The sequence below is a fragment of the Polistes fuscatus genome, unplaced genomic scaffold, assembly GCF_010416935.1.
Source record: "Polistes fuscatus isolate 324 unplaced genomic scaffold, CU_Pfus_HIC Scaffold2, whole genome shotgun sequence".
Lineage (NCBI taxonomy): Eukaryota > Metazoa > Arthropoda > Insecta > Hymenoptera > Vespidae > Polistes > Polistes fuscatus.
Genome location: NW_025113096.1, coordinates 5,743,682 through 5,766,383, shown reverse-complemented (window position 1 = coordinate 5,766,383; position 22,702 = coordinate 5,743,682). Strand labels below are relative to the sequence as shown.

General features: G+C 32.7%; 4 protein-coding genes across 4 annotated transcripts in view; 3 read left to right on the top strand and 1 right to left on the bottom strand.

The window, feature by feature from the left end:
- The first annotated feature begins 2,113 nt into the window (after positions 1-2,113).
- LOC122516786 (D-altritol 5-dehydrogenase-like) lies at positions 2,114-4,162 on the top strand. Its single transcript, XM_043634909.1, has 5 exons — positions 2,114-2,313; positions 2,816-3,073; positions 3,184-3,421; positions 3,492-3,673; positions 3,746-4,162. The coding sequence occupies exons 1-5, from the start codon at positions 2,176-2,178 to the stop codon at positions 3,947-3,949; spliced, it is 1,020 nt and encodes a 339-aa protein (XP_043490844.1). The 5' UTR covers positions 2,114-2,175; the 3' UTR covers positions 3,950-4,162.
- A 72-nt stretch (positions 4,163-4,234) lies between these two features.
- On the top strand, positions 4,235-7,614 carry LOC122516785. Its single transcript, XM_043634908.1, has 9 exons — positions 4,235-4,728; positions 4,922-5,045; positions 5,130-5,374; positions 5,487-5,713; positions 5,787-6,083; positions 6,330-6,518; positions 6,608-6,849; positions 6,931-7,239; positions 7,327-7,614. Exons 2-9 carry the CDS (start codon positions 4,963-4,965, stop codon positions 7,451-7,453), a joined length of 1,719 nt encoding a protein of 572 aa, XP_043490843.1. The 5' UTR covers positions 4,235-4,728; positions 4,922-4,962; the 3' UTR covers positions 7,454-7,614.
- Positions 7,615-9,127: 1,513 nt separating this feature from the next.
- On the top strand, positions 9,128-10,852 carry LOC122516229 (NEDD8-conjugating enzyme UBE2F-like). The gene is made up of 6 exons (XM_043633879.1): positions 9,128-9,312; positions 9,441-9,470; positions 9,723-9,838; positions 9,912-10,073; positions 10,152-10,313; positions 10,386-10,852. Exons 3-6 carry the CDS (start codon positions 9,731-9,733, stop codon positions 10,500-10,502), a joined length of 549 nt encoding a protein of 182 aa, XP_043489814.1. The 5' UTR covers positions 9,128-9,312; positions 9,441-9,470; positions 9,723-9,730; the 3' UTR covers positions 10,503-10,852.
- A 34-nt stretch (positions 10,853-10,886) lies between these two features.
- The window catches only part of LOC122516228 (obscurin), a 31,806-nt gene continuing 19,990 nt past the window's right edge, over positions 10,887-22,702 (bottom strand). Inside the window, 19 exon segments of the mRNA XM_043633878.1 lie at positions 10,887-11,653; positions 11,722-12,866; positions 12,947-13,450; positions 13,533-13,677; positions 13,769-13,999; positions 14,100-14,569; positions 14,643-14,781; positions 14,889-15,331; positions 15,413-16,332; positions 16,419-16,717; positions 16,793-17,556; positions 17,636-18,060; positions 18,138-18,719; positions 18,802-19,102; positions 19,184-19,367; positions 19,455-19,857; positions 20,645-21,379; positions 21,535-21,639; positions 22,024-22,134. Of these exon segments, the coding sequence (XP_043489813.1) occupies positions 11,407-11,653; positions 11,722-12,866; positions 12,947-13,450; positions 13,533-13,677; positions 13,769-13,999; positions 14,100-14,569; positions 14,643-14,781; positions 14,889-15,331; positions 15,413-16,332; positions 16,419-16,717; positions 16,793-17,556; positions 17,636-18,060; positions 18,138-18,719; positions 18,802-19,102; positions 19,184-19,367; positions 19,455-19,857; positions 20,645-21,379; positions 21,535-21,639; positions 22,024-22,134 (8,153 nt within the window). The 3' untranslated portion in view covers positions 10,887-11,406.

The following is a 22,702-nucleotide window of genomic DNA, read 5'->3' as shown; positions in this document are numbered from 1 at the left end:
ATTTAATCATTAAAATGTTGCGTATAGGTAGGAGCATGGATATAACAGATTCTAGCACGCACCTACAGTATTGTAATATTTATCAATAGCCATTCATGAAATATACATATATATGTATACTCATAGATTTCGTCGAGTTATGTAATCAATTTGAAACGTATATATATATGCGTAAATATATCATATTCCATTTTCGCTTGATGTTGTTTAAAAATAAGAGAAAGAGAGAGAGAGAGAATGAAATATAATCGGTTGAAAAGTGCATTGAGAAATTCTATTCGTTTATCGAGCGATGCGACGCGTGAATCGACGAGAGTCGACTAATAGGGTTGGTGGGTGTTACTGGCTGAGGGGTGAGTTGATTGTTGGGTGGTAGATACTAGGTGGTGGGTGGGTGGATGTTGGTGAGAAAGGGAAGAGTGGAGAGAAGCGTGCGTGCGTTTTCTGGAGCAGAGAATCGTTTTCATGGTTTAACCAAGGGGTTGAGGGAGTAAGTTGGCCTGGTGACCCACTTCATCCCCGGGGGTTGAATGAACGGCACTGAACGCGATGACGTCATTCTCGACCTCATTTCCGGTTCCTGGTGCAGCTAGCTTCTATCCCGGCAACTCTGTCCCGTTGACCCGAAATTTCTCGTGAATCGAAGAACGCTCGTTCATCCCGAGTCGGAGCATGAATGAATTTTCCTCGTGTATTTGTTGCGACTCGATGAAAACGGGGGAGGAAAGCCGGAAACCCCGCAAGAGGGATACTTCGAGAAAATACTAAAATAATATCTGTTATATTTAGGCAAAGTTTTTTGATTTTTATTTAATCGACCAATATAGATAGATGATATAACATTCAGTAAAATTACATAAAATTAAAAATATTATGTATGTTAAACTTCGGTAGGAAAATACAAGAAACTTTTGGGACGATTTAATATACGGTAAAACCTCAAGTTTCTAAATTAATGGTAAAACAAAATTGTCCAAATAAAGAAATTTTCGTATAGTATAACTAACAATTTCTGCTGCATTTTCACCATCTTTTAAGTATTTATGATATAAAAAAAATTTGTGAGAATAATAAGTAGAATTCTTTGTCCATATAAATGAGACATCGTTAACAAATAATTGATTATGATTGAAAATATCGTAAATATTATAAACCCGGCTCGGACATGTATCAATTCATTATCCGAAATAATGGCTGATAACCAAAAAGTAGTGAATATTATTATATTTTTATATTCTATTGAACACAGTCTATTATAATAGTTAATCTAAAAGCAAACGTAGTTTCTACTTTAAATCAGAGGTAGCCGTATTATCATGCTTAAACCTGTTTTTCATCATCGATGAAGGAGATAATTTTCTTTCTTTTTTTCTTTCTTTTTTCTTTATCTTTTTGTTTGTTAGACTAGTAATAAAAGTTCTGAAGTTACTTGGTAGAGCAGGTGTTAAAGCAAACGATCATGTTGACCGAACTGTATCTTTCCATTGACGGGATCGATGTCATGGGATGTTCCAGAGGGATTTCGGTTAACGAAGCACATTGTTGTCCTGAAATCTATAACATGAATAGGATGAAAAGCACCTGGGGGTTGTTCAATTTTCATTTTTCAAGAAGGTAAATCTGGAAAAATAATGACCCTTGCTAGTTTTTGTCCATAATAGTTGATGTTAACAATATTTCTTTTTTATAATTAACAAACTTAAAAATTTCATGCTAGAAAATTTCTACTGTTCATATATTGTTGATATTGATATATTCATTTGTTTTTTCATTCTCTGACTTGAACACAAACAAAAGGAAAAATTCAATTAGCATTCATTTTATTTTATCAATTAACAAAATTATTTGTTTTTTATTTAATATTTGTATAAGAATTTAATTGAACGTTAGGCTTTTGAACGAACTTTAAAACTTTCAAAGTAAACGCGATACATGGAGAATATATTTGTTCTAAGATATCTTTGATGTTTATTGACCAATTAGGAATGTAAAAGACGCGTCATTACTAAGTTCACCGATTAAGTAACGTTACGCGACCCTGATAAATAAAGTAAAAAATTTCCACGTAAGCGACTTATATATAACCGGAGAATCTAAGGCTGTTTTTAGTAGGAGTTTTGATCTCAAATTGAGCAGTAGTGTTAGAGTATTGCCATCTGATAAATAGAAGAAAATATGGAGTGTCTATCCTTCGATCCATCAAGTAAAACGCTAACTTTGAAAAAGACTTCGATTCCTATTCCAAAACCGGACGAAATTCGAATTAAAGTCGCTTATTCTGGAATTTGTGGAACGGATTTACATATCTTAGAAGTACATCATTTTAGTTTAAACTGATAATTTTGTCGCGAGAATTCTCGTTACGTCATTTAATTGCTTTTAATTGTAATTAAATTAACTGCTTCATTTGATTACCAAGTTTAAATATAGGAACAAGTGAATTATATTTATCTTTACGTACATGCACTGATTGTGAAACGTGTCATGTTCCTTTTTTATATAATTTTATTAATTAAATATTTGTTACATCTTACATTCAAATTACACACAATAAATTAAATTCAAAAAACATTTCTTTTTAATCTTTTATAATGTATATTTCATTTACTATCATTTATTCATTTCAGTTTTTATTATTATCGCGAAAAAAGTTGCAACACAAATTATCACGAAATGTACCGATAATAAGAATATAATAAATATGTACATGAATTAAAAAATATTTTTTTATGTAAGAACATAACTGAATCGATATGATTTAAGTGAATTTTATATACTAATTCATATTAAATTTAATAAAAATAATATTTTACAGGGTGCATTTACATGTAAACAAGATGGACCTTTTGTTCTTGGACATGAATTCTGTGGTATAATTGATGAAGTTGGAAAAGAAGTAATTAATTTTAAAATTGGTCAAAGAGTTACAGTAGATCCTAACGATGGATGTAATAAGTGTACTGACTGTCATGTTGGAAATTATCATTTTTGTAAATACGGTGGATTAAGAAACACTATTGGTATTTTTCGAAATGGTGGTTGGGCAACTCATGTCCTTGTTCCCGAATCTCAGGTACATTTACATATAAAAACAATGATATTTTTATCAAATCTATCTCATCATATTGACTTATAAGTACATATATATAATAATAAGTATTATATAATAATAATGATCTTAAGGTGCACTTGATACCGGATAGAGTTGAAATGCATCAAGCTGCACTTACAGAACCGTTATCTTGTTTGGCTCATGGATTAAAAAAGATTGGTACGATACATGTAGGATATCAAGTACTGATTATTGGAGCAGGTATCATCGGTCTTCTCTGGTCTTGCTTGTTACACCTACGTGGATTACGAAATACAGTAACAATTAGCGAGCCTCAGGAAAAACGAAGAAAGATAGCTTCTAAACTTGGTATATATATTAATCATTGTTAATTTCAAGAACTATTTTTATCATAACTAAACTATTTAAATATTTTCAGATTTAAACTACAAATTAAAAGAACCTAATCAACTTGCAAATGATGAATTTGATTTAGTCATAGACTGTAGCGGTTCTGGTCCTGCTATGGAAACCGCTATGCATTTATTAAAACCTGGTGGTTGTCTTTGTGTTTTTGGTGCAGCTAATCCTAAAACAAAAATGTCCATCGAACCGTACAAAGTAAGGGAACTGTTTATATACAATTGCCTAACTTTTTTTTGAAATTATACTAATTATTAATTATTCATATAGATATTCAAAAAGGAATTAACTATTGTGGGAGTGAATATAAATCCTCATACGTTTCCTAGATCATTAAGTCTTTTGGAAGCTATGGCTGATCAATATTTGGATTATGAAAAATTAGGTATTAAAGTTTATACGCTTTTGCAATATCGTGAAGCTTTGGAAGCACTAAAAAAAGGTGACATTAGTAAAGCTGTATTCAAATTATAAATCTTGTATATACATTGAATAAAGTTTACTAATCAAATTAGGAAAAGATTACCTTAAGAGAATTATTATTATTATTATTTTATATTAATTATACCTACTTGAAATTTTTTTTAAATTTCATTTTTTACATTTATAAATTTATACTTGTTTCCCGCCAATTTTAACCGCCCTCGTACAATAATACCAAATTAAAAATAAAATGAATCGATCGCATGTATGATATAATAATTTCTTAATTCTAATTTTATTTTCTATATATTATGAATTTTTTAATTATGTACTATAGCTAATATAAAATTTTTCCATGAATGTAATTCGAATTTAAATAATATATTCAAAAATATTAATTTCAAACATTTATTGTTAAACCGCATACTAGAGCACTCTGGATTGACAAAATGTACTGAATTGTGTGACACGTCATTATTACCAACATTTCAACGACCAATCAAACGCGCGCTTACGTTAATGAGAAAATTTTAAATTTATAAATAAACTGTAATTGAGAGTAGTGTGTTTTTTGTGTGATAATTTTTATATTTTATCTTTACATTAAAAATAATAATCTTTAAAAGATTTTTATTTTATTAGTAAGGTTATGTTACTACACGAGTAATTAACTTATAACGAAGGTTTTCAAAGACTTACGATTACGAATAGTCTTTGTAGAAAACTTAGTGCTTTGTTCAATTTTGTATACATATATATAAAATTTTAATTTATCTTATGTCTACCTACAAGAAACAATATCAACTATTATTAAGTTATTGGTTTCAATGGTAAGTTTATTTACGAAGATTCTATTATATAACTTCTATCTAACTCAATTTTTTGTTTATTCCTTCTATCCATATTTCTAACCATAAAATAGGATTGTGTTGATGTGCAAAAATATTGTTTTATGAAAAAAATATTTGAAGTATTTAATATTATATTGCAATTCTCTTATTAATAATGATTTTTGTATTTTAGTTAATAGTGTTACTTTGACACAGTTCAAGCGATTAGTAAACATGGGCAATCCTACAAATAACTTTGAATGGGTACATAAATTAGAATGCCCTCCAACTGCGTGTACAGACACTATAAAGAAAACGTTTGTTTAACATTTATTGTTAGCGCATTAAAAATAGACGTTATATTTACTTATAAAATTAAGAATATATTATTATGTTTGTAGATTATCTAAAGGAATATTAGAATTATTATGGTCTGAAATAGGTAACGCAACATTTACGGCTAAGGATGTTAAAGAAGTAAGAAAAAATATATTATTGTATAAATTAAGACATAAGAAGAAAGACTCCATTGTAGAATGCGTTAAAAATATTGCATATTTAAAAGCGGAAAGAAGTAGACTCAAAATTTCTTCTTCCTCGCTTAAAGAACAATATGAGCAACAAGATTTTTTAGTTCGTCAGAGAGGTATGAGGAAATTTCTTTTTATATATTAAATTTGTGAAATTATATTATATTATAATATCATATATAGAAATTATATTTATATTTAATATAGAAAAATAAAACAATTTTACAGTTAAACATTTGGAAGATATTAAGTCAAAGTATTCTTTGGCTAAAATTAAGAAAACTTTATTGAAGATAAAATATAATGAAATACGTTCTCAACTTGATGATAGTAATAAAATGAGACTGATATGTCAAAAGTTAATGCCACAGACTTCGGAAAATTTGGATCAAAATATTTTGAAGCAAAGTTTAGATACGGTAACTACGCTTTGTTTTGGTGCAACCAAAAGAGAGGTGTGTAATATATACTATATACAAAATTATTTATATTAAAATAAAATATTAATATGAATTTATGATACATTAGGTGCAAAGTGAAATATCGAATTTACTTGGTCACGTCAAAGTGTCTACGTTATGGACTCAATTATATCAAACATTATGCCAAGATGTTGAAAATTTAATAAAATTGAAAACTGTAACTAACATAAAAAATACAGACAATGACAACACAGAAAGTGTAGATGCGAATGGAGAAGATATTGACGTTGGTATTGCCAGGTTATGTGGGAAAAATATTTTCACTGTTTCAAAAAAAATTTTTTTCCATATAAAAGCTAAGGAATGTGAAAATGACATTATGAAGTATATTACAAATATCGAGGTAAATTATTATATATATCTTAATCGATTTAACACATCTGCTACTAGTGTTGCATATTTATGACACACCAATTTCCATAAAAACTCCAGTATCATACATTTGTGACAGTAATCGACATATATGACAGTATCGAAAATAAATTCTAGGCTGTAGTAAGAATCTCTTTTGTGCGGCAGGCTAGCAAATGTGTTAAAAAAATGTACTCATAAAATTTCATAAATATTATTTGTGATTTTATTTTTAAAGACGAATACTGAAAATCAAAATGACCTGAGTGAATGGTTAACTTTGACATTGGAAGTGAATAAATTGGAAACAGAGGAAAAAATTGTGCAAAATGAAATTAAAGTAATTCAATCGGAGTGCAATAACAATGCATCCAATTTAGAACTTCAAAGATTATTGTCGGAAATTCATACGATTGATACAGAAATAGTAAGTTATATTAAAATTACTCGATAGTACCAGATAAATAATTATAAGAATTACATAAACGTATTATTATAATAATAAGTATGTAACAGGACAAATGCGTGGAAAATATACAACGTTCGTTACAACTGTTGAAATCAGCCGAATGCATAATATCAAGGATGAAAAATAACATTCATATGGAATGTATGAACTTTTTAGCTTTACGCGCCGACAATAGTAACTTTGAATGGTTAAACAAGGATTTAACCACTGAATTACAGATATTTTACGATGTCTTGGATATCAGAGCATTGAAAAAAATAATACTCCAAGGAGAAATTAAATCCTTCAGGTGAGCATACAAACTATTAATAAAAATATTTTGTACAAAATTTTTATCTAACGAAACATCATTTGAATTATTTGTTTTTAGGCATGAAACACGCTGCTTAAAGGAAGCGTCCGTTTTAATGACAAATTTAAGTGTACCTAATGTTATGCCTTATTTTCCAATGATAAAAGCGCCGATATATTGTTTGATAGACTGTTATAAAAATTTATTAATAAATTCGATGTATCAAAGTATTATACCATCAATAGTGGAAGGCAATAATTCGCATGTTTTTATACAAAACGATTCTATTAAAGATTACAATACTATGAAATTATTGATATCGTCACAACATAACTGTAGTAAGGCACAGGAAGAAATCGATGCATTTAATGTTGTATTAAACGCCTGGTAAAAATGTCTTAAACAAATATGAAATTTACATAAATCAAATTTGTCTGAAATCGTATAATATTCAAAATTATTTTTTTTTTTTAGGAATAATCAAACAGTTCAAGAAGTTATGGCTATCGTAGACAAAACTGTGGATGATTTAACATTCACAGAATGGATGCAAAGATATACTTTATTATTGTATATGATTAACAGCGCTAATAATAAATGATGCACACATATATTTATACATAAATATATATATATATATATAATTTTATTTATAAATTTATGATACTCATAATAAAAACTGCCATGTTAATTATACTGTATAAATTATACTGCAAAAGCAGTGTTATATTTTTTAATGCGAATAAATCATACTTTTTATAAGAAATCAAAATATTAATACATTAAACGTCTCACTTGTTATTACGGATCAGCGCAAAAAAGTTGGCACAGAACCACCAGAACTAAGAAAAATGAAGATATACATTTAATTGCTGGCTAGAAGCTAATTCGAAATTCATATTTTAAGAAATTTTTTATTAATTATTCAATTAGTTATTGATAATTAAAAATTTGAAATTTTTTTTTTATTATTTTTCAGTAAAGCAACGTAGTTGGCCACAGCAGAAAAAAATGAATAAGTGCACTAATTTGCTAATAAAATGTTTATTTAAAATACATAGCTTTTAACTTTATTAATTAATTATTTAATTAGTTATTAATAATTAAAAATCAAAAAACGTCATGAAGAGGTTATTGAAGAGGTTGCATGCGCAACCACAAATTCAAGGTGCAAGCGCATTTGAAAAAAATAAAAGTAAAGTTGGTAAACCTGCAGGGAATATATTTAAAGTTGATTAATACTTAAAGATATTTTAGATTACGAATTATATCATTCTACTCTTCCACATTAAAACTGGTAAACATGGTCAGAAATTGTTCGCTGCAATAAATTCCTCAACTTGCTCTGACATTTGATAGAACACACAAGCTTTATGTTAAATATACAGAAATGTCTCTTATAGGCCATTGTTACTTCAAAATAACAGAACTGTATCATAAAAAATAGTAAAAAAATGATATTTGAATTGAATTTGTTTACAATTTATTTAGCGACAATTATCGCTTAGAACAAAATTTAAACCAATCAGTTATCAATGATATACGTGTTTATTTAACTTTATAACATTTTTGAGACCATTATAAAAAGCAATCTATTATTAATTAAGGTATGACAGCTTTTCTTAGTTATTTTTTAAGACAGAATTAAAAACTATATTTTTGAAGTCATATAAGTATGTTTATTAAAAAAAAGGAACACTTCTTTTAACCTATATGATGGGTATGTTCTGATATAAAAACAAAATAGAACACGGGCGCCCTTTCATTTTTATATCCCATTTGTATACATGGAGTTCGTGTTCCTTGTATAATCTCCGTGGCTGTTCCTTTGGAAATCAACTTTAAATATATTCCCTGCAGGTTTTTACCAACTTTACTTTTATTTTTTTCAAAGTGCGCTTGCTCCTTAAATTTGTGGTTGCGCATGCGCATAACATATAACCTCTTCATGACATTTTTTGATTTTTAATTATTAATAACTAATTAAATAAATAATTAATAAAGTTAAAAGTTATGTATTTTAAATAAACATTTTATTAGCAAATTAGTGCACTTATTCATTTTTTTCTGCTGTGGCCAACTACGTTGCTTTACTGAGAGATAACAAAAAAAAATTTTCAAATTTTTAATTATCAATAACTAATTGAATAATTAATAAAAAATTTTTAAGAATATGGATTTCGAATTAGCTTCTAGCCAGCAATTAAATGTATATCTTCAATTTTCTTAGTTCTGGTGGTTCTGTGCCAACTTTTTTGCGCTCTTCTTCTTCTTATTTTCAAACAGTACCACCATCTGCAGTACAATAGTAACAACTTTGAATTTACTGATATATTTTCCATTTTTATTCGGCTACATCATGACGGGTGAAATAGAATTTCTTCGAATATATTTTTCTTAAAGAACACTATACGAGTTTCATGGCCAAATTTAGAACTTTATAAGATAGAATTGTCAAAAGTACGTTTCTTACCAATTCATTAACTGCACGATAATTCTAACCTCAAAGTACATTGGGATAGATATTACTTTTATAATATTGAATGAATATATTTTTAATCAATTATGTTTTTTTTACGATTGTAAAGATTTTATTACAAAACGGAGTTAATCACGAAGTAAGTTTTAACATTTATTTACTATTCAAATTTTTTTTTTCTTTGAAAAATATAACTTTTTGTAATTGTAACGTAAATATTTTCTTTGACCTTATATGTGAAGGACAATTCTCTAATGTTCTTAATATTATAATAATTTTATTATATACAAAAATTAATTTGTTTTTCTTTTTCTCTTTCTTTTTTTCTTTTATATATATTTATGCAAATTATTATATGTAAATAGATAAATTTATAAACTTTTACACACAGGAGATACCATGATTACATTAAGAGGAAAATTGAAAAAAGATGCTGAGATTACAAATTCTAAAAATAGAGATTACAATAAACGGGCATCTATTCGCGACAAGCTATTAATAAAAGAGGTATGATGAAATATTTATTTGTGTACTTCTATAATGGATATTATATATTATATTTTTGATATATATTACTTAGGTACAAGAAATGGAACAAACGCTTCCTATTACCTGTCAAGTTATGTTTAATGATCCTCATAGATTACATGAATTTACACTTTTAATTACACCTGATGAGGGATATTGGGTTGGTGGGCGCTTTTTCTTTGACGTTATTATATCAGAAGATTATAATATGGCTGTAAATATAAATGAACTATTTTTATTTAAGATTTCTTATATAATGTTGTTGATTTAATGCAACTGTATATGATTTTAGCCACCGAAAGTGAAGTGTACGACGAAACTATGGCATCCTAATATAAGCGAAGATGGTGATGTATGTCTATCAATATTAAGGCAAAATAGTATAGATGGAATGGGATGGGCGCCAACCCGTAAATTAAAAGATGTTGTTTGGGGTTTAAATTCGCTCTTTACCGTAAGTACGATTATTTTATATGAAAATAATTTTATGGTAGATATAAAATATTTTAGATCATTTATATTTCAGGATCTTTTAAATTTTGATGATCCTTTAAATAGAGATGCAGCTGACTTGTTTATTAAAGATAAAGAATCTTTCCGTTCTAAGGTAAAGCAATACGTTATGCAATATGCAAAAAGATGATTTCCAATTCAAATTCCTAATACAACAATATAATTATGCACTTACCAAATTAGATCCATGATTTTTGCAAATCAAACAAAATTTGAAATAAATCGGCGTTTTCAAAGGAAATTGTACATTATATTTTGATATATATTTCTTACTAGTCTCATAGTAGAAAGAGTATAATTTTATTTTTATTTTTTTTTAAACATCCAAGATATTCAACTTGTTACTATTGTTGAAAGTACAAGAAAGATGCGTCAAAGATATATCACATGTACGATAGTTCTTTCTCACCACAGATTATCTATGACTACACGATTTGTAAATAAATTCAATATTTAATAAAAAAATCTACATCTTTTTAATCGACTTATTACTCCAAGGATTTATCATATTTCATTGATTTCATTATTATTTTATTTTTTTACAAAGAGACACGAGTGCGAAAGACATGTACATGTAATTTTTCATATACGCATATAAGAATATAGTGCTTACTTGCATTTGTTATTTCATATTTATTTATTATATTATGTAACGATTTTTTTTTTGTACAATTTGAAAGGATTTGAATCATGTCCAATAATTCGTTAGTACATTCGCTGACTATATTTTCAATACCATTGTGTCCATTGTAACCATTTAAATTGATCAGAATACTGAACAGTCAAAATTTCATGATTTTCTTTAATGAAATTCATGGTCGAATCGATGATATAATATTCGATATAATTAATTATACGTTGTAACAAATAAATAATAACAAAAAAGAAAACAAGGAACGGGATACTTTTTGTATGATTCTCTTTTGTTTCTATTCCCTTTTTTTTCCTTGTACTCTTAACGACTGACTAGATATTTTTGTGATACTTCACAGTCATATGGAGAAAATAAATTGGAAAAATCATAAAATTTATCGTTAGATCGTTGTAAGCAATTCTTCTTGTATGCTCGTTGATCTTATTAATTTTCGAGATGAACCTAAAAGGCTTTCGCTTGCAAGACTTTGGCTTTCAGATGCAAGTTTTTCTTTTTCTTCGTGATATTCGGTGTTGTATTCTTTAAGTCTATTACCTAGAAAGACCGATCTTTCACGTTTTTTAATCATAAATTCCGTCGGTAATAGCCATCTATGTTCGTGGCATTCCTCAGCCATTGGCCTTTTGCTAGAATAAATGAAGAAAGAAGGGTGTGAATAATATAAATTATACAAGTTATTTTTACGAATACTTACTTTGGTGCGCGTTTAAAGACCAACATGAGAAAACGTGTAGCCTCTTGAGTAAGTTCCTTGTAAAGATATTCGAATCTGTACCTAACAAATAAAATATTTTGCCTGGTTTCGCTGGCGTCATCGCCACGGAACGGTGATACTCCGGATAATAAGACGTACGTAAGAACACCGACCATCCAAATGTCTGTTTGTGGATATGCAGGTTCTTCATTGTATACTTCCGGTGCTCTGTATTCACGATGACCTGCCTTTGGTACCATTGTGCCGAGTTTACTAACTTTTTGTGCAGTGCCCATATCAACTAATTTAACTTCAACAGTTCTAACAGAGGCCATTACCACGTTGTCCGGTTGAATGTCTAAATGACAATACCCACGCCAGTGAAGATATTGTAACGCATCCAATATTTGTGTTACAGCCATGGCTACGCAATTTTCAGAATACTCGTGTCGACTGGAAAAATATGTGAGAATGTCGGCACCCTGAAGCTTCTCCATAATGAAGACAGCTAATGGTGATCCTGGTGCTTTATATGCTGCCTCTAAAAGAGCTATTCTCTCATGCCTGAGAGAACGCAGAGCTTCGAATTCTCTGTTAACTTGCTTTTCTATTTCCGGCCTAAGATCTAGAATTTTAGCGACTATCACGCGATCCGAAGACTTGTCGATACCCTTAACCACAGCAGAGAATTGACCACGACACAATTCAGATATGAAACTATACTTGTTTGTTAATGTTTCAGTCGACCATTCAACCGGATGTTCCTCAAGTGAATAATCAATATGAGGCTTATCTTCCTCGAGTACGATCTCTTGTCCAGATTCTGTTAATTCTTGAAGATGTCTCATTGCACTTGTTATCTGTATCTGAGGTACACCTGGCGGTCTTGTTTTAATTACTTTCGAGGGAATACCTTTCTCGCTCCATCCAATTCGATTACGCGCTGCTAGACGGAAAATGTAACAAACGTCTGGCTTCAGATCTCGTACTAAGTAAAATTCGTGATCTATGTTAAAACCAATATCTATCCATGTAATAGAATCTGCTTCTTTGCATTGAAGATTATAGCAAAGTACGGCAGAATTGCCGTCGTATTTTGGTTGCTTCCAACGTAAAAGTATTTGGGTATCTGATACTTCAGTAGCCTGCAAATCAAACGATACTTATTACAATTTTTAATAACATTAGAAAATAATTATTTATCTAGGAAAAAATGAGTATATACTTCTGGTGAATCGGGACCAGTGGGAACCAAAGCTATCAACATTCTAGTTCTGGCTACAGTTTGTCCAAGAGAATTTCTTGCCACCACCTTATAAATCCCAGCATCGTGTTCTTTTGCGGGATTAAAGCTGAGTATCGATCTGCCATCTTTGTCTTCCGTGATCTTTATTCTTTTAGTTTCTTGAATGACTATATCATTTTTGTACCATTGTATTAATGGTTTTGGATCACCTACTGCGAGGCACATTAATTGTGCTGTTTTGCCTTCCTCGATCGGCCGTATTTGCGGTTTCTCACGCAAGAAAGGTAAATTCCCTTCCTTCTTGGATTCTATCATAGCTTCAGCTTCAACATAACTGTCGAGACGAGTACCTAATTCATGTTTCAATCGTCTCAATGTGAATGTATCGGGTGATCCATATCTATTTATCCTGGCTCTACGTTCGTCGTCGATTTCTTCGTCCATGACATCGGTAAAACGACGGCGTTCACGTATTATTGGTGTCTGTAAAAAAACAAGAAAAAAGATAAATAAATATCTTTTTTAATTAAAATTTATGCGTTTAGAGAAAACAGTGCTTTATTGCCTTCCAATCGTAGCCATTCTCGTCAGTGATCGTACGCGAATATCCTGGACTGCGATTAAAGGCAACTTTCATGTATTCGCGTAATCGTACTGGAAAGTCAGTATCACGAAGTTGTAGAAGATAAGTATCTGGACCATACTGATAGCTGTAAATATTCAATAATTGCACAATGTTCTTACAAGTATTTATATTTATTAGAAATAAGAACTGAATTGTTTTTCTTCTGGAATACTCACTGACTCTCGCTCTTAATAAGTCCAATTTCTGTGTCGATTGGTTCTCTCGCAGGTAGTTGATTTTCCCAAGTTCTAGGCACTGGTTTTCCTGTAGGACTATATCGTTCAATACTTGGTTCAGGTGTGTATTTATGACCAGGAGGATAAACCATTTTTGAAGGATGTTCAAACGCACTACTGAGTTTGCGTCTACGATACCACGTACGACATGACGCGTTACTGTACCAATCTCTGTTAACGAGTTATGGAAAAGTATTATTTTACGAAGCATATAAATATCAAGAAGAAAATATATATATATATATATATATAAATCAATGAGATATATTACCTGTAAAGTTTGTAATAAGTCTTCAAATATTCAGAAGGTATTTTATACAAATCTAATGGCGATCTGTCTGCGTATTCCAGCCAAGGATGTTTAAGAGCAGTCTTAACACCAATTCGTTTATCAACATTGTAGACTAACAATTTACGAATAAAGTCTTTGGCTTCATTAGAAATATTCTTCCAGCGATCATCAAAGTCCCAAGTTCCTTGTCTGATCTTCGTTAACGTTTCTCTATCGTTGACACCTCTGAACGGTGAAATTCCAGATAACAGGATGTATGTTATAATACCAACTGACCACATATCTGCGGCATAATCGACGCCTTCATTGTTTGTAACTTCTGGAGCAACATATTCCGGCATACCGTACGCCAATAACATTAATTTCGTTTGTGCTATTCTTCGTGTTAAACTGAAGTCTCCGATCTTAAGATCGTCGCCACCTGTGTGAGAGATCAAAAGATCTCCGAGCTACCAAAAGGAAATGAACACTTAGAGAATGATGATATTAAAGTAAAACGTTTGTGCTTGGGAAAAAACTTACTGTTAGGCCAAGATGTGCATAATGATTGTCATGCATATATTCAAGGCCGTAGAGTAACTGTCGAATATATCCAGCAATTTCTGATTCAGTATAATGTGGTTGTTTCGTTAGAACATCTGCTAATTCTCCACCGGCAGCTCTAAATTTTACTCGTTAAGGATTTGAAAAGTGAATAAAAATCTTTATCGCAAAAAAACAATATAGTTGAAATATAGTTAATACAAGCAATTACATTTAAAAGGATACAGTTCCATGATCAAAGTGACCGATTTATCGGTTTCGTAAGCCTCGTGCAAGCGTAATAATTTTCGATGATTAAGATTATTCATGGCATCTAACTCGTTAAACATAAATGGTTTCAATTCTCCTCGTCCATGCATAACTTTGGCAGCATAATTTCTTCCAGTTGTTCTTTCCGCTGCGTGATACGTAATACCTTGAGTACCACGACCCAATTCGTCACCCAAATCATAAAATTCATCGTAGGGTTTATCCGCACGTAGTTTAACTTCACTCTTTCTCTTATATGTTTTGTAAACATAATCGTATTCATTTTCTTCAACGTGTATCATGACTGAATGCGATACCGCTCCGGCTACATTTCTTGCACTGATCGAGTATAATCCTTCGTCCTTAACAATTGCTTCATTAATGGTTAAAACAGATGTATCTGGCTCGACGAAATCAATCTGAAATAACAATACTTCAATGATATCTTATAGTTATTGCACAGATAATATTAAAAAATGATTACAAGAAATAATAATTACCCTAATCCTCGAAGTAGTAGTGATCGGTTTCCAATCCTTGTACCATTTAATTTCAGGAAATGGAACACCCGTAAGACGTGCTATCAATTTACCAGATTTTCTTGCCATCACAATAGTTTCTTCGGGTCTTACAATAAACGTTGGATATTCAGCGATTTGTAAGCTAACACGTTGACGTGCTTCTCCATGTTCGTTGGTTGCAACAGCTTCGTATAAACCTTCGTCTCTTTCAAGCATTCTGTTGATGAACAATGTTGCCTGTCCATTTCTTGTGTAGCTTTGATCGTATCGACCACCAGACTCGATTAATTCATTGTTGAAATAATAGGTCATTTTTGGTTTAGGATAGCCATAAACGAACCAGAAGAGACTGCAATTGTGATTCTTGACACCAAATTGAGTATCGTGTTCTTGTCGGAGGAATTTAGGTGCTTGAGCATATTCGTCATGGGGTGGTCTTTCGATGTCAAAGTCCTTGGGGAAATAAGGACTGGTCTCGGGACGAAAATCTATACCAGGTGGTAAATAAGGAAAGAATTTGGGTGGATCGGGTTCTAATTTAGCACGGAAGGTTTGTGCAAATGGCGAAGGGTCGCTGATGCCATATTTATTTTCTACGCGTATGCGGAACTTGTAATCCCGGAAAGGTTCTAAGTTGCGAATGTCGCAGACACAACTGCGTAAACCGGATCGCGCAGTGAACCAATCACCGTCCGGTAACTCGCACATTTCTACAAGATATGTTACCGGTACGCGTGGTCCTAATGGGATGGAAGGTTTCCAAGAAAGTGTCAAATGTCGATCCATCATACGACTAATTATTGGACGATCTGCTAGTGGCCATGCTATTCCTGTTTTTTGATATTTATCAAATTCTATATACTGAGAAGCTAACGGTCTCTTTGCACGTGGCTCCAGAGCTGTATACAAAATGTTTTCGAATGATCACTTAAAAGTACATTACGTGTGCGCGTATAGATTTGAAATAATTTAGTTCGTTACTTACAATCGAAGATCATTTCGGCGGTACACGATTCTGTTCCATAAGGATTTGTTATTTTTAATAGATATGTACCCGCATCCATTTCGTCCACGTTAGCTATCGTCATCCGAAGTAAACTACCTTCTTGGTCCATTCTGATACGATCAGTTTGCCACAATTTGTCACCGTTACGGAACCATTCGAATTCCGGTTCGGGTATACCAGTAATGCAAGCTGTGAATTTTGCTTGCATTCCTCTGTAAACCTCACAATCGCCGATTCTTTTTAAGAACGCCGGTGGTTCTATCTTTTGCATTTTTTCGCTGTAATTTTACAGTTACAGGAGTTAGATAATAATTTTGAATAATAAGCGATTTATAAAAATAACATAAACTTACATTTTATCAACGACTTTTAAATTAGCCGAACATTCCGCCTCGCCAGCCCTGTTAACTGCTTTGCATTTGTAAATTCCAGTATCGTCATATGTACAATCTTTAACGTACAAGCAACAGGCATCGCAGTCCCGTTTGATCTTATATTTGTCATTATCTTTAAGTATTGGTTGGTCGTTGAAATACCACGAAACATCTGGCTTGGGTATACCGCTAATTTTAGCCGGGAACTTAACATCGAAGTCAGGAAGTTGTTGAAGATCCGTGAACTTTTGTGTAAAGCTCGGAGCTTGGAAAACCTTTCTGATGTTGGCATTTGCATTAGATGTGTCTTCGCCAAGTGGATTTGTCAGATGACAAGCATAAGCTCCTTGGTCCTTGGCATCGGATGGATTAATCTCTAAAGTTACTTTCTTTCCATCACACGTCATCATCAATCTTTGTGATAGTTCTAACGGCTCTCCGTCTTTCGTCCACGTGATGTCTGGTATAGGATTACCATTGAAGGAGGCACTGAATGTTAGCGGTTGGCCCTCCTCGACCGAAATATCTCGTAACAATGTTAAGAATGCGGGTTTTTCTTGTGGAATGTCCTCTCTCAATTTGCCAAGTACATCGAGATTTGCTTTGCAAGATGCCGTTCCTTCGGTATTACCAGCTACAACTTGATATTCTCCTGCATCTTCGGGTGTTGCTTTGTCGATGATTAATACATGAGTACCGTCCGGCTGACTAATGATATTCAAATGTTTTCCATCCGGCACAATCTGCATTAAATTTCAATGAAATTTCATTTAATGCTAATATAATAATTGATAACTTTTTATTTGTATATAATTGACATACCTCTTCCCCATTGTGCAGCCACTTGAGTTCGGGAGTTGGTTTACCAATTACTTTAACTTCCAATTTAGCTGGTAAATTTTCGACCACCGTAAGTGGCTGAAGACTTCCAACGAAATCTGGCCTCTTTTCTTTCTCCTCTACCTCAACCTTTGCTTCTCCTGTAGTATCTCCAAGTTTATTAGATACGACCACGGAATAAGTACCTGCATCTTCTGGCCGTACTTTATCGATTATTAAACCAATGAGACCATTGGGATCGTTTATGAAATTAAATTCTTTTGTTGGTCTCAATGGTATACCATCCTTGAACCATTGAATGTGTGGATTCGGAAATGCAACGATTTGAGCTCGTAATTTGAGAGGTTGTCCTACAATAGCCTTTGTATCTTCCAAAGGCTTTGTAAATGTTGGACTTCTTGCAGAAGCTGTATATTATATATTAAATGATATAATTTAAATGTTAATAGGATATAAACGAAAGATAATTTTATAATTTACTTACGCGTGACAGCAACAGCGCAAAGTGCACTTTGCTCTCCCGTTGAATTTGAAGCAACCAATTTGTAAGCACCGGAATCCGCGGGTATCACATTCTCAATTGTCAGTTTTGTAGTACCGTCCGGAAGATTTTCGATTTTAATATGATCGTTAGGTGTAAGTAATTCACCATCTTTAAACCATGTTATTAAAGGAATCGGGCTACCGTCAGCTTTGACTTTGAGCTCGAGTGGTTCTCCTTCATCAATATTCACAGATCTTGGTAAAGTTAAGCGACCAAACGTGGGTGGTTCGAAAACCATACTTAATTCGCAACTTGTTTCTGCAGTTCCTGCGATACTGCTAGCTGTACAACTTATTATTCCCAAGTCATCGACAGCAAATGTTTTGATGTATAGAGTACTGTCAATGAGACCTTCGACGTGAGTTATAACCTCGTGGCGTCCATCTTGCATTATTGGTGCACCGTTCAATAACCAAGTGATCTTTGGTTTTGGTATTCCGGATACTCGAACTTTCAATTCGATATCATTGCGATCACTTATAGAAATGTTGGATAGTCCCTTCAAGAAGATCGGTGTTTCGACTATAAAGACAAATTTATATGTATGTTTCATATAATATTGAAGTCATCAACAGTATCCTCATCATTGCTTTAAATAACTTACGGCGTGTGGTTAATAATGCTTCTCCAACTGCTTCGCCCAAATAATTTTTCGCGAAAACTGTATATTTACCACCATGTTCGATATTAACATTTTTGATGATTAATTTGTACTTGTTGTTCTTTCTATCTTCTTCCGTTTCAAATTCAGCACCCATTTCTAATTCCTTGTCATCTTTCATCCACTTTATCTCAGGCTTTGGATTTCCTTTGATTGTTGCCTCCCATGTAGCTGGTTCGTCGACTGGTGTTGTCAGATCTTTAAATTCTTCGATGCTCGGTTGCAGTAGAAGACTCAAAAGAGCCTAATTAAAATCAACGAAATAATGTGACGTAATTTAAATGTCAAAAGAACAACAAAATTAAGAAGAAAGTTAGTTGCTTACGCTGCTTTCAGCTTGGCCCCATTTATTTTCCAATTTGAGAATATACTCTCCAGTATCGTCTTTTCCACATTTAGGTACTTTCAATGTAATAGTACTTTCAGTTAATTTATCTGATCCAGGTTTATTGGTCATTTTCCATTTGATTCTTGAATCGTCATTAGGAAGTTCCAATCCTTTACAGTACCTTTGAAAAATAAGAAAATCCGATCGAATTAAGTTTTGTTTAATATCGTTAATGTATATCATTAAAGCGTTAAGTAAGAAAACTTACCAAATAATATCGGGAACAGGATCAGCCGAGAAGATAGCTTGGAATTCTCCATTTTTACCATCCGCAATGTCAACGTCTTTAAGGGGTTCTATGAATCGTGGTTTTCGTAGATCATTGACTGTACCTACCGCCAATTGTCCTTGTGCAATATCTTCACCAAGTTTATTTGTAAAAATGCACTCGTAGAGACCAGCATCTTCGAGCACAGCTTTGCTCAATTCGAGTTCATACTTTTCTCCTGCATTGGTAATACGTATACGTTCTCCAGTTCTGAGAATCTTGCCATCCTTGAACCATTTAGCTTCAGGTCTTGGTAAACCAACAGTAGTGATCTCGAAAGTGATGGTTTGCGTTTCAAAGATCATCCGATCCTCTAAGTTTGATTCTATTACGTGGGGTGGTGCTAAATGATAAAATCAAATGTTAGGATTCTACTGATTTCACTTTGAAAATGTATGTGTATCAATTAGAGTCATATTGTCATATTGCAATTCTACTAAACGTTTTGCTTTCATCGTGCACAATCGTGAGAACGGTCTTTTCAAATAAAAGTGGCGATTCGCGAATTGTTAGAAATAAAATGTAAACTGATTATAACGCCACTGTTATTCTATTGGACCCGTAATAAAGATACAAAGTGTTAGACAGCGCTGTCGAGAAATGTTGATCGTCGTCGAAGACGCAAACACGTCCGTCCAGTTAAATTCTATTCTCCTAACTTACCTCGATTAATAAGGCGTGCGGTAACTGCTGTGGTGCTGGCTCAATTTGCGTGCTTATTTCACATTATCATGCAATAGCTCAATAAGATTCTATGGATTCTCACGAATGTCATTGTTAAATCATTGATAAGAAGCGATTGTTAATACTCATCTGATTTTTTGTTGTTACATTCAACAGACGAGAAAAAGAGAATCCATTGAATTTGTTCAGGCATTATTGCGTCTAAAGCAAAATGAGTGATGACGAAAGAAAGGTGAAGGATAATAAAAGATGCACAAAAGGTTGGTGTAAGAAATGAAAAGTAAAATAGATATAATGCGGAACACGTGCATGTTATATATCGATTCACCAAAGTCTGTAATGGCTCGAAAATAAATCCACCAATTACAGTGACTTTCGAATCTGAATTGAAGAATAAAATTTCATTATGGAGATCTATAGCCTTCTCAATGGTATATCCGTCATACCTGATTCCACGCCTTGTTCCTTATCGAGAATTTCGTTAAGAACGCTACGTTGTCGTTTAACGCGATTTAGAAGAGCTTCCAACTCTTCGTCGACCTCTTCTTCGCCAAGGAGAACTCCTCTTTGTGAATTTTCTCTCGAAATCGTTTTCACCTCGACTTTGTACGATTCTATCGACTCTGATCTCTCCAACTTTGAATTCTGCCTAATCAAACCGTTGTTAGCAACGATCGGTTTCTTTGACTGGTTCAAAGTCATTTCGCTAGCTTTCGAAGAAATAGATTCTTCGACGGATCGTTCCTCGATTATTGTTTCGTTGAATTTCGATGCTCGGAGTGGTTTGACTTCGTCCAGGACGTTTTTCTCGATCGTACGGCCGTCGACGTTTTTGAATTGTTCGCAAGAACCATTTGTCAATCTGAGATCGTCGGTTAGTTCAACACACCGTACGTCGTCCATGCTCACGTCCCTGGATATGGCTTTCAAAGTTGACTCGTCATCTGATACAGAAACTATCGAAACTCCATGATGAACTTGTAATCTTGAACGACTATTATCGCTGGTCTCGGAGAATTCCTCGACGAACATGCCGTTCTGTGCTTTCGTCGGGCTATTTTCTTCCTGAACATTGTAACTGTACGATCCTATCTCCTCCACTGTTGGCCCTTCCGAGCTTAACTCCTGAAACTCGACCTTCGTGGCGGTCATCTTGCTGATCGTGTGTCTCTCGTCCGGACCTGTGAATGGTCTAGCTGGTCACAATACCTTCCATTATGATTACACCGAGAAAGTGAAGCTTTCTAACGAAAATCTTTCGATTCTATTTCAAACTCGATGGGTTATTCAAGCGACTAATTAAACGATCACTTTAGCTTAGCGTGAGCCATATTACCTGTTAACGTTGATTGATGAGTCGTCGTTGATGCTACGGTGATGGTTACTTTCTCAGCTTCTCCTCGTAATACCTCAACCTTCTCTTTCTTCGATTCGAACCGACCTGAATTTATTACACAGTTTTGTTTTTCTACCAGGGCTAATTTTTCTAATCTAACTCCTTAAAACCTCTCATATCTCTTTCATCATTTCATATCAACTATACTCATAAGATCAAGATCATGGAGATTAAATAAAATACATGTCATCTTCAACCCTCGAAGCTGCCATTGTCTAAGTGTTCAGTTTTTGTTAGATTAAATCATCGACGATCAATGTGTTAGATCTATCTCTATGAATTATGAAACATTGAAATACAAAATACGACTATTCAACGATTAGTCGATTATATTGATTTGTTCATCGACTGTGAGAAGCAACAAAGAAATGATAGATGCGAATTTAAAATCGATGAGAGATATCAATTTTTACGATCTTGTAATATTACCTTCCGGACCTGATTCATCAGCTTGCTGTTTCTCCGTTCCTACTTCTTCTATCACAATCTTCTTCGATTTCGTTTCTTCTTCTACCGTTTCGGTGCTTCCTTCCGTTTTAGCTAGGAAAGTTCATATACAAATTGGACTAATTCGTACGACAGGAGTACGATTGTTTAGGATAGAAAAGTGTGATATAGGCACGTGTAATTAATGAAACGTGGGATACATAAACACATTGAATCTCAAATACGTCATAACAGTCTTGGAATTGTGCGTAGGTATTTACATATATGCGAAACACGATCAAAAACGTCATCAGTATCACTCAACATTGAAGGACAAAAATAATGAGGAGTTTTGAAAAAAAATATACAGAGTGTAAAAAAAGAAAAGAAACGGGAAAAAGAAAAAGAAAAAATGTAAGAAGAAGATGTTCCTCTTCTCGTTTGAGATCGAAGAGTGTACTCTTTAAAGAGTGTTCTGTAAAAAACGATAATCGTCGTAACAGATCTTCGAACATTGACAGTTTCACTGTTAAATTGCAAATCGTAGAAAAAACTCCCGTTGATACATACTCTTTACTTACATATTTACTTACTTTACGTTGCCGAAGCATGACGATTTTATTGCCAGGATTCTCAAAAGATAAAAAATTTTTATACGTGTTTATGCGTGTGCGCGTAAGTG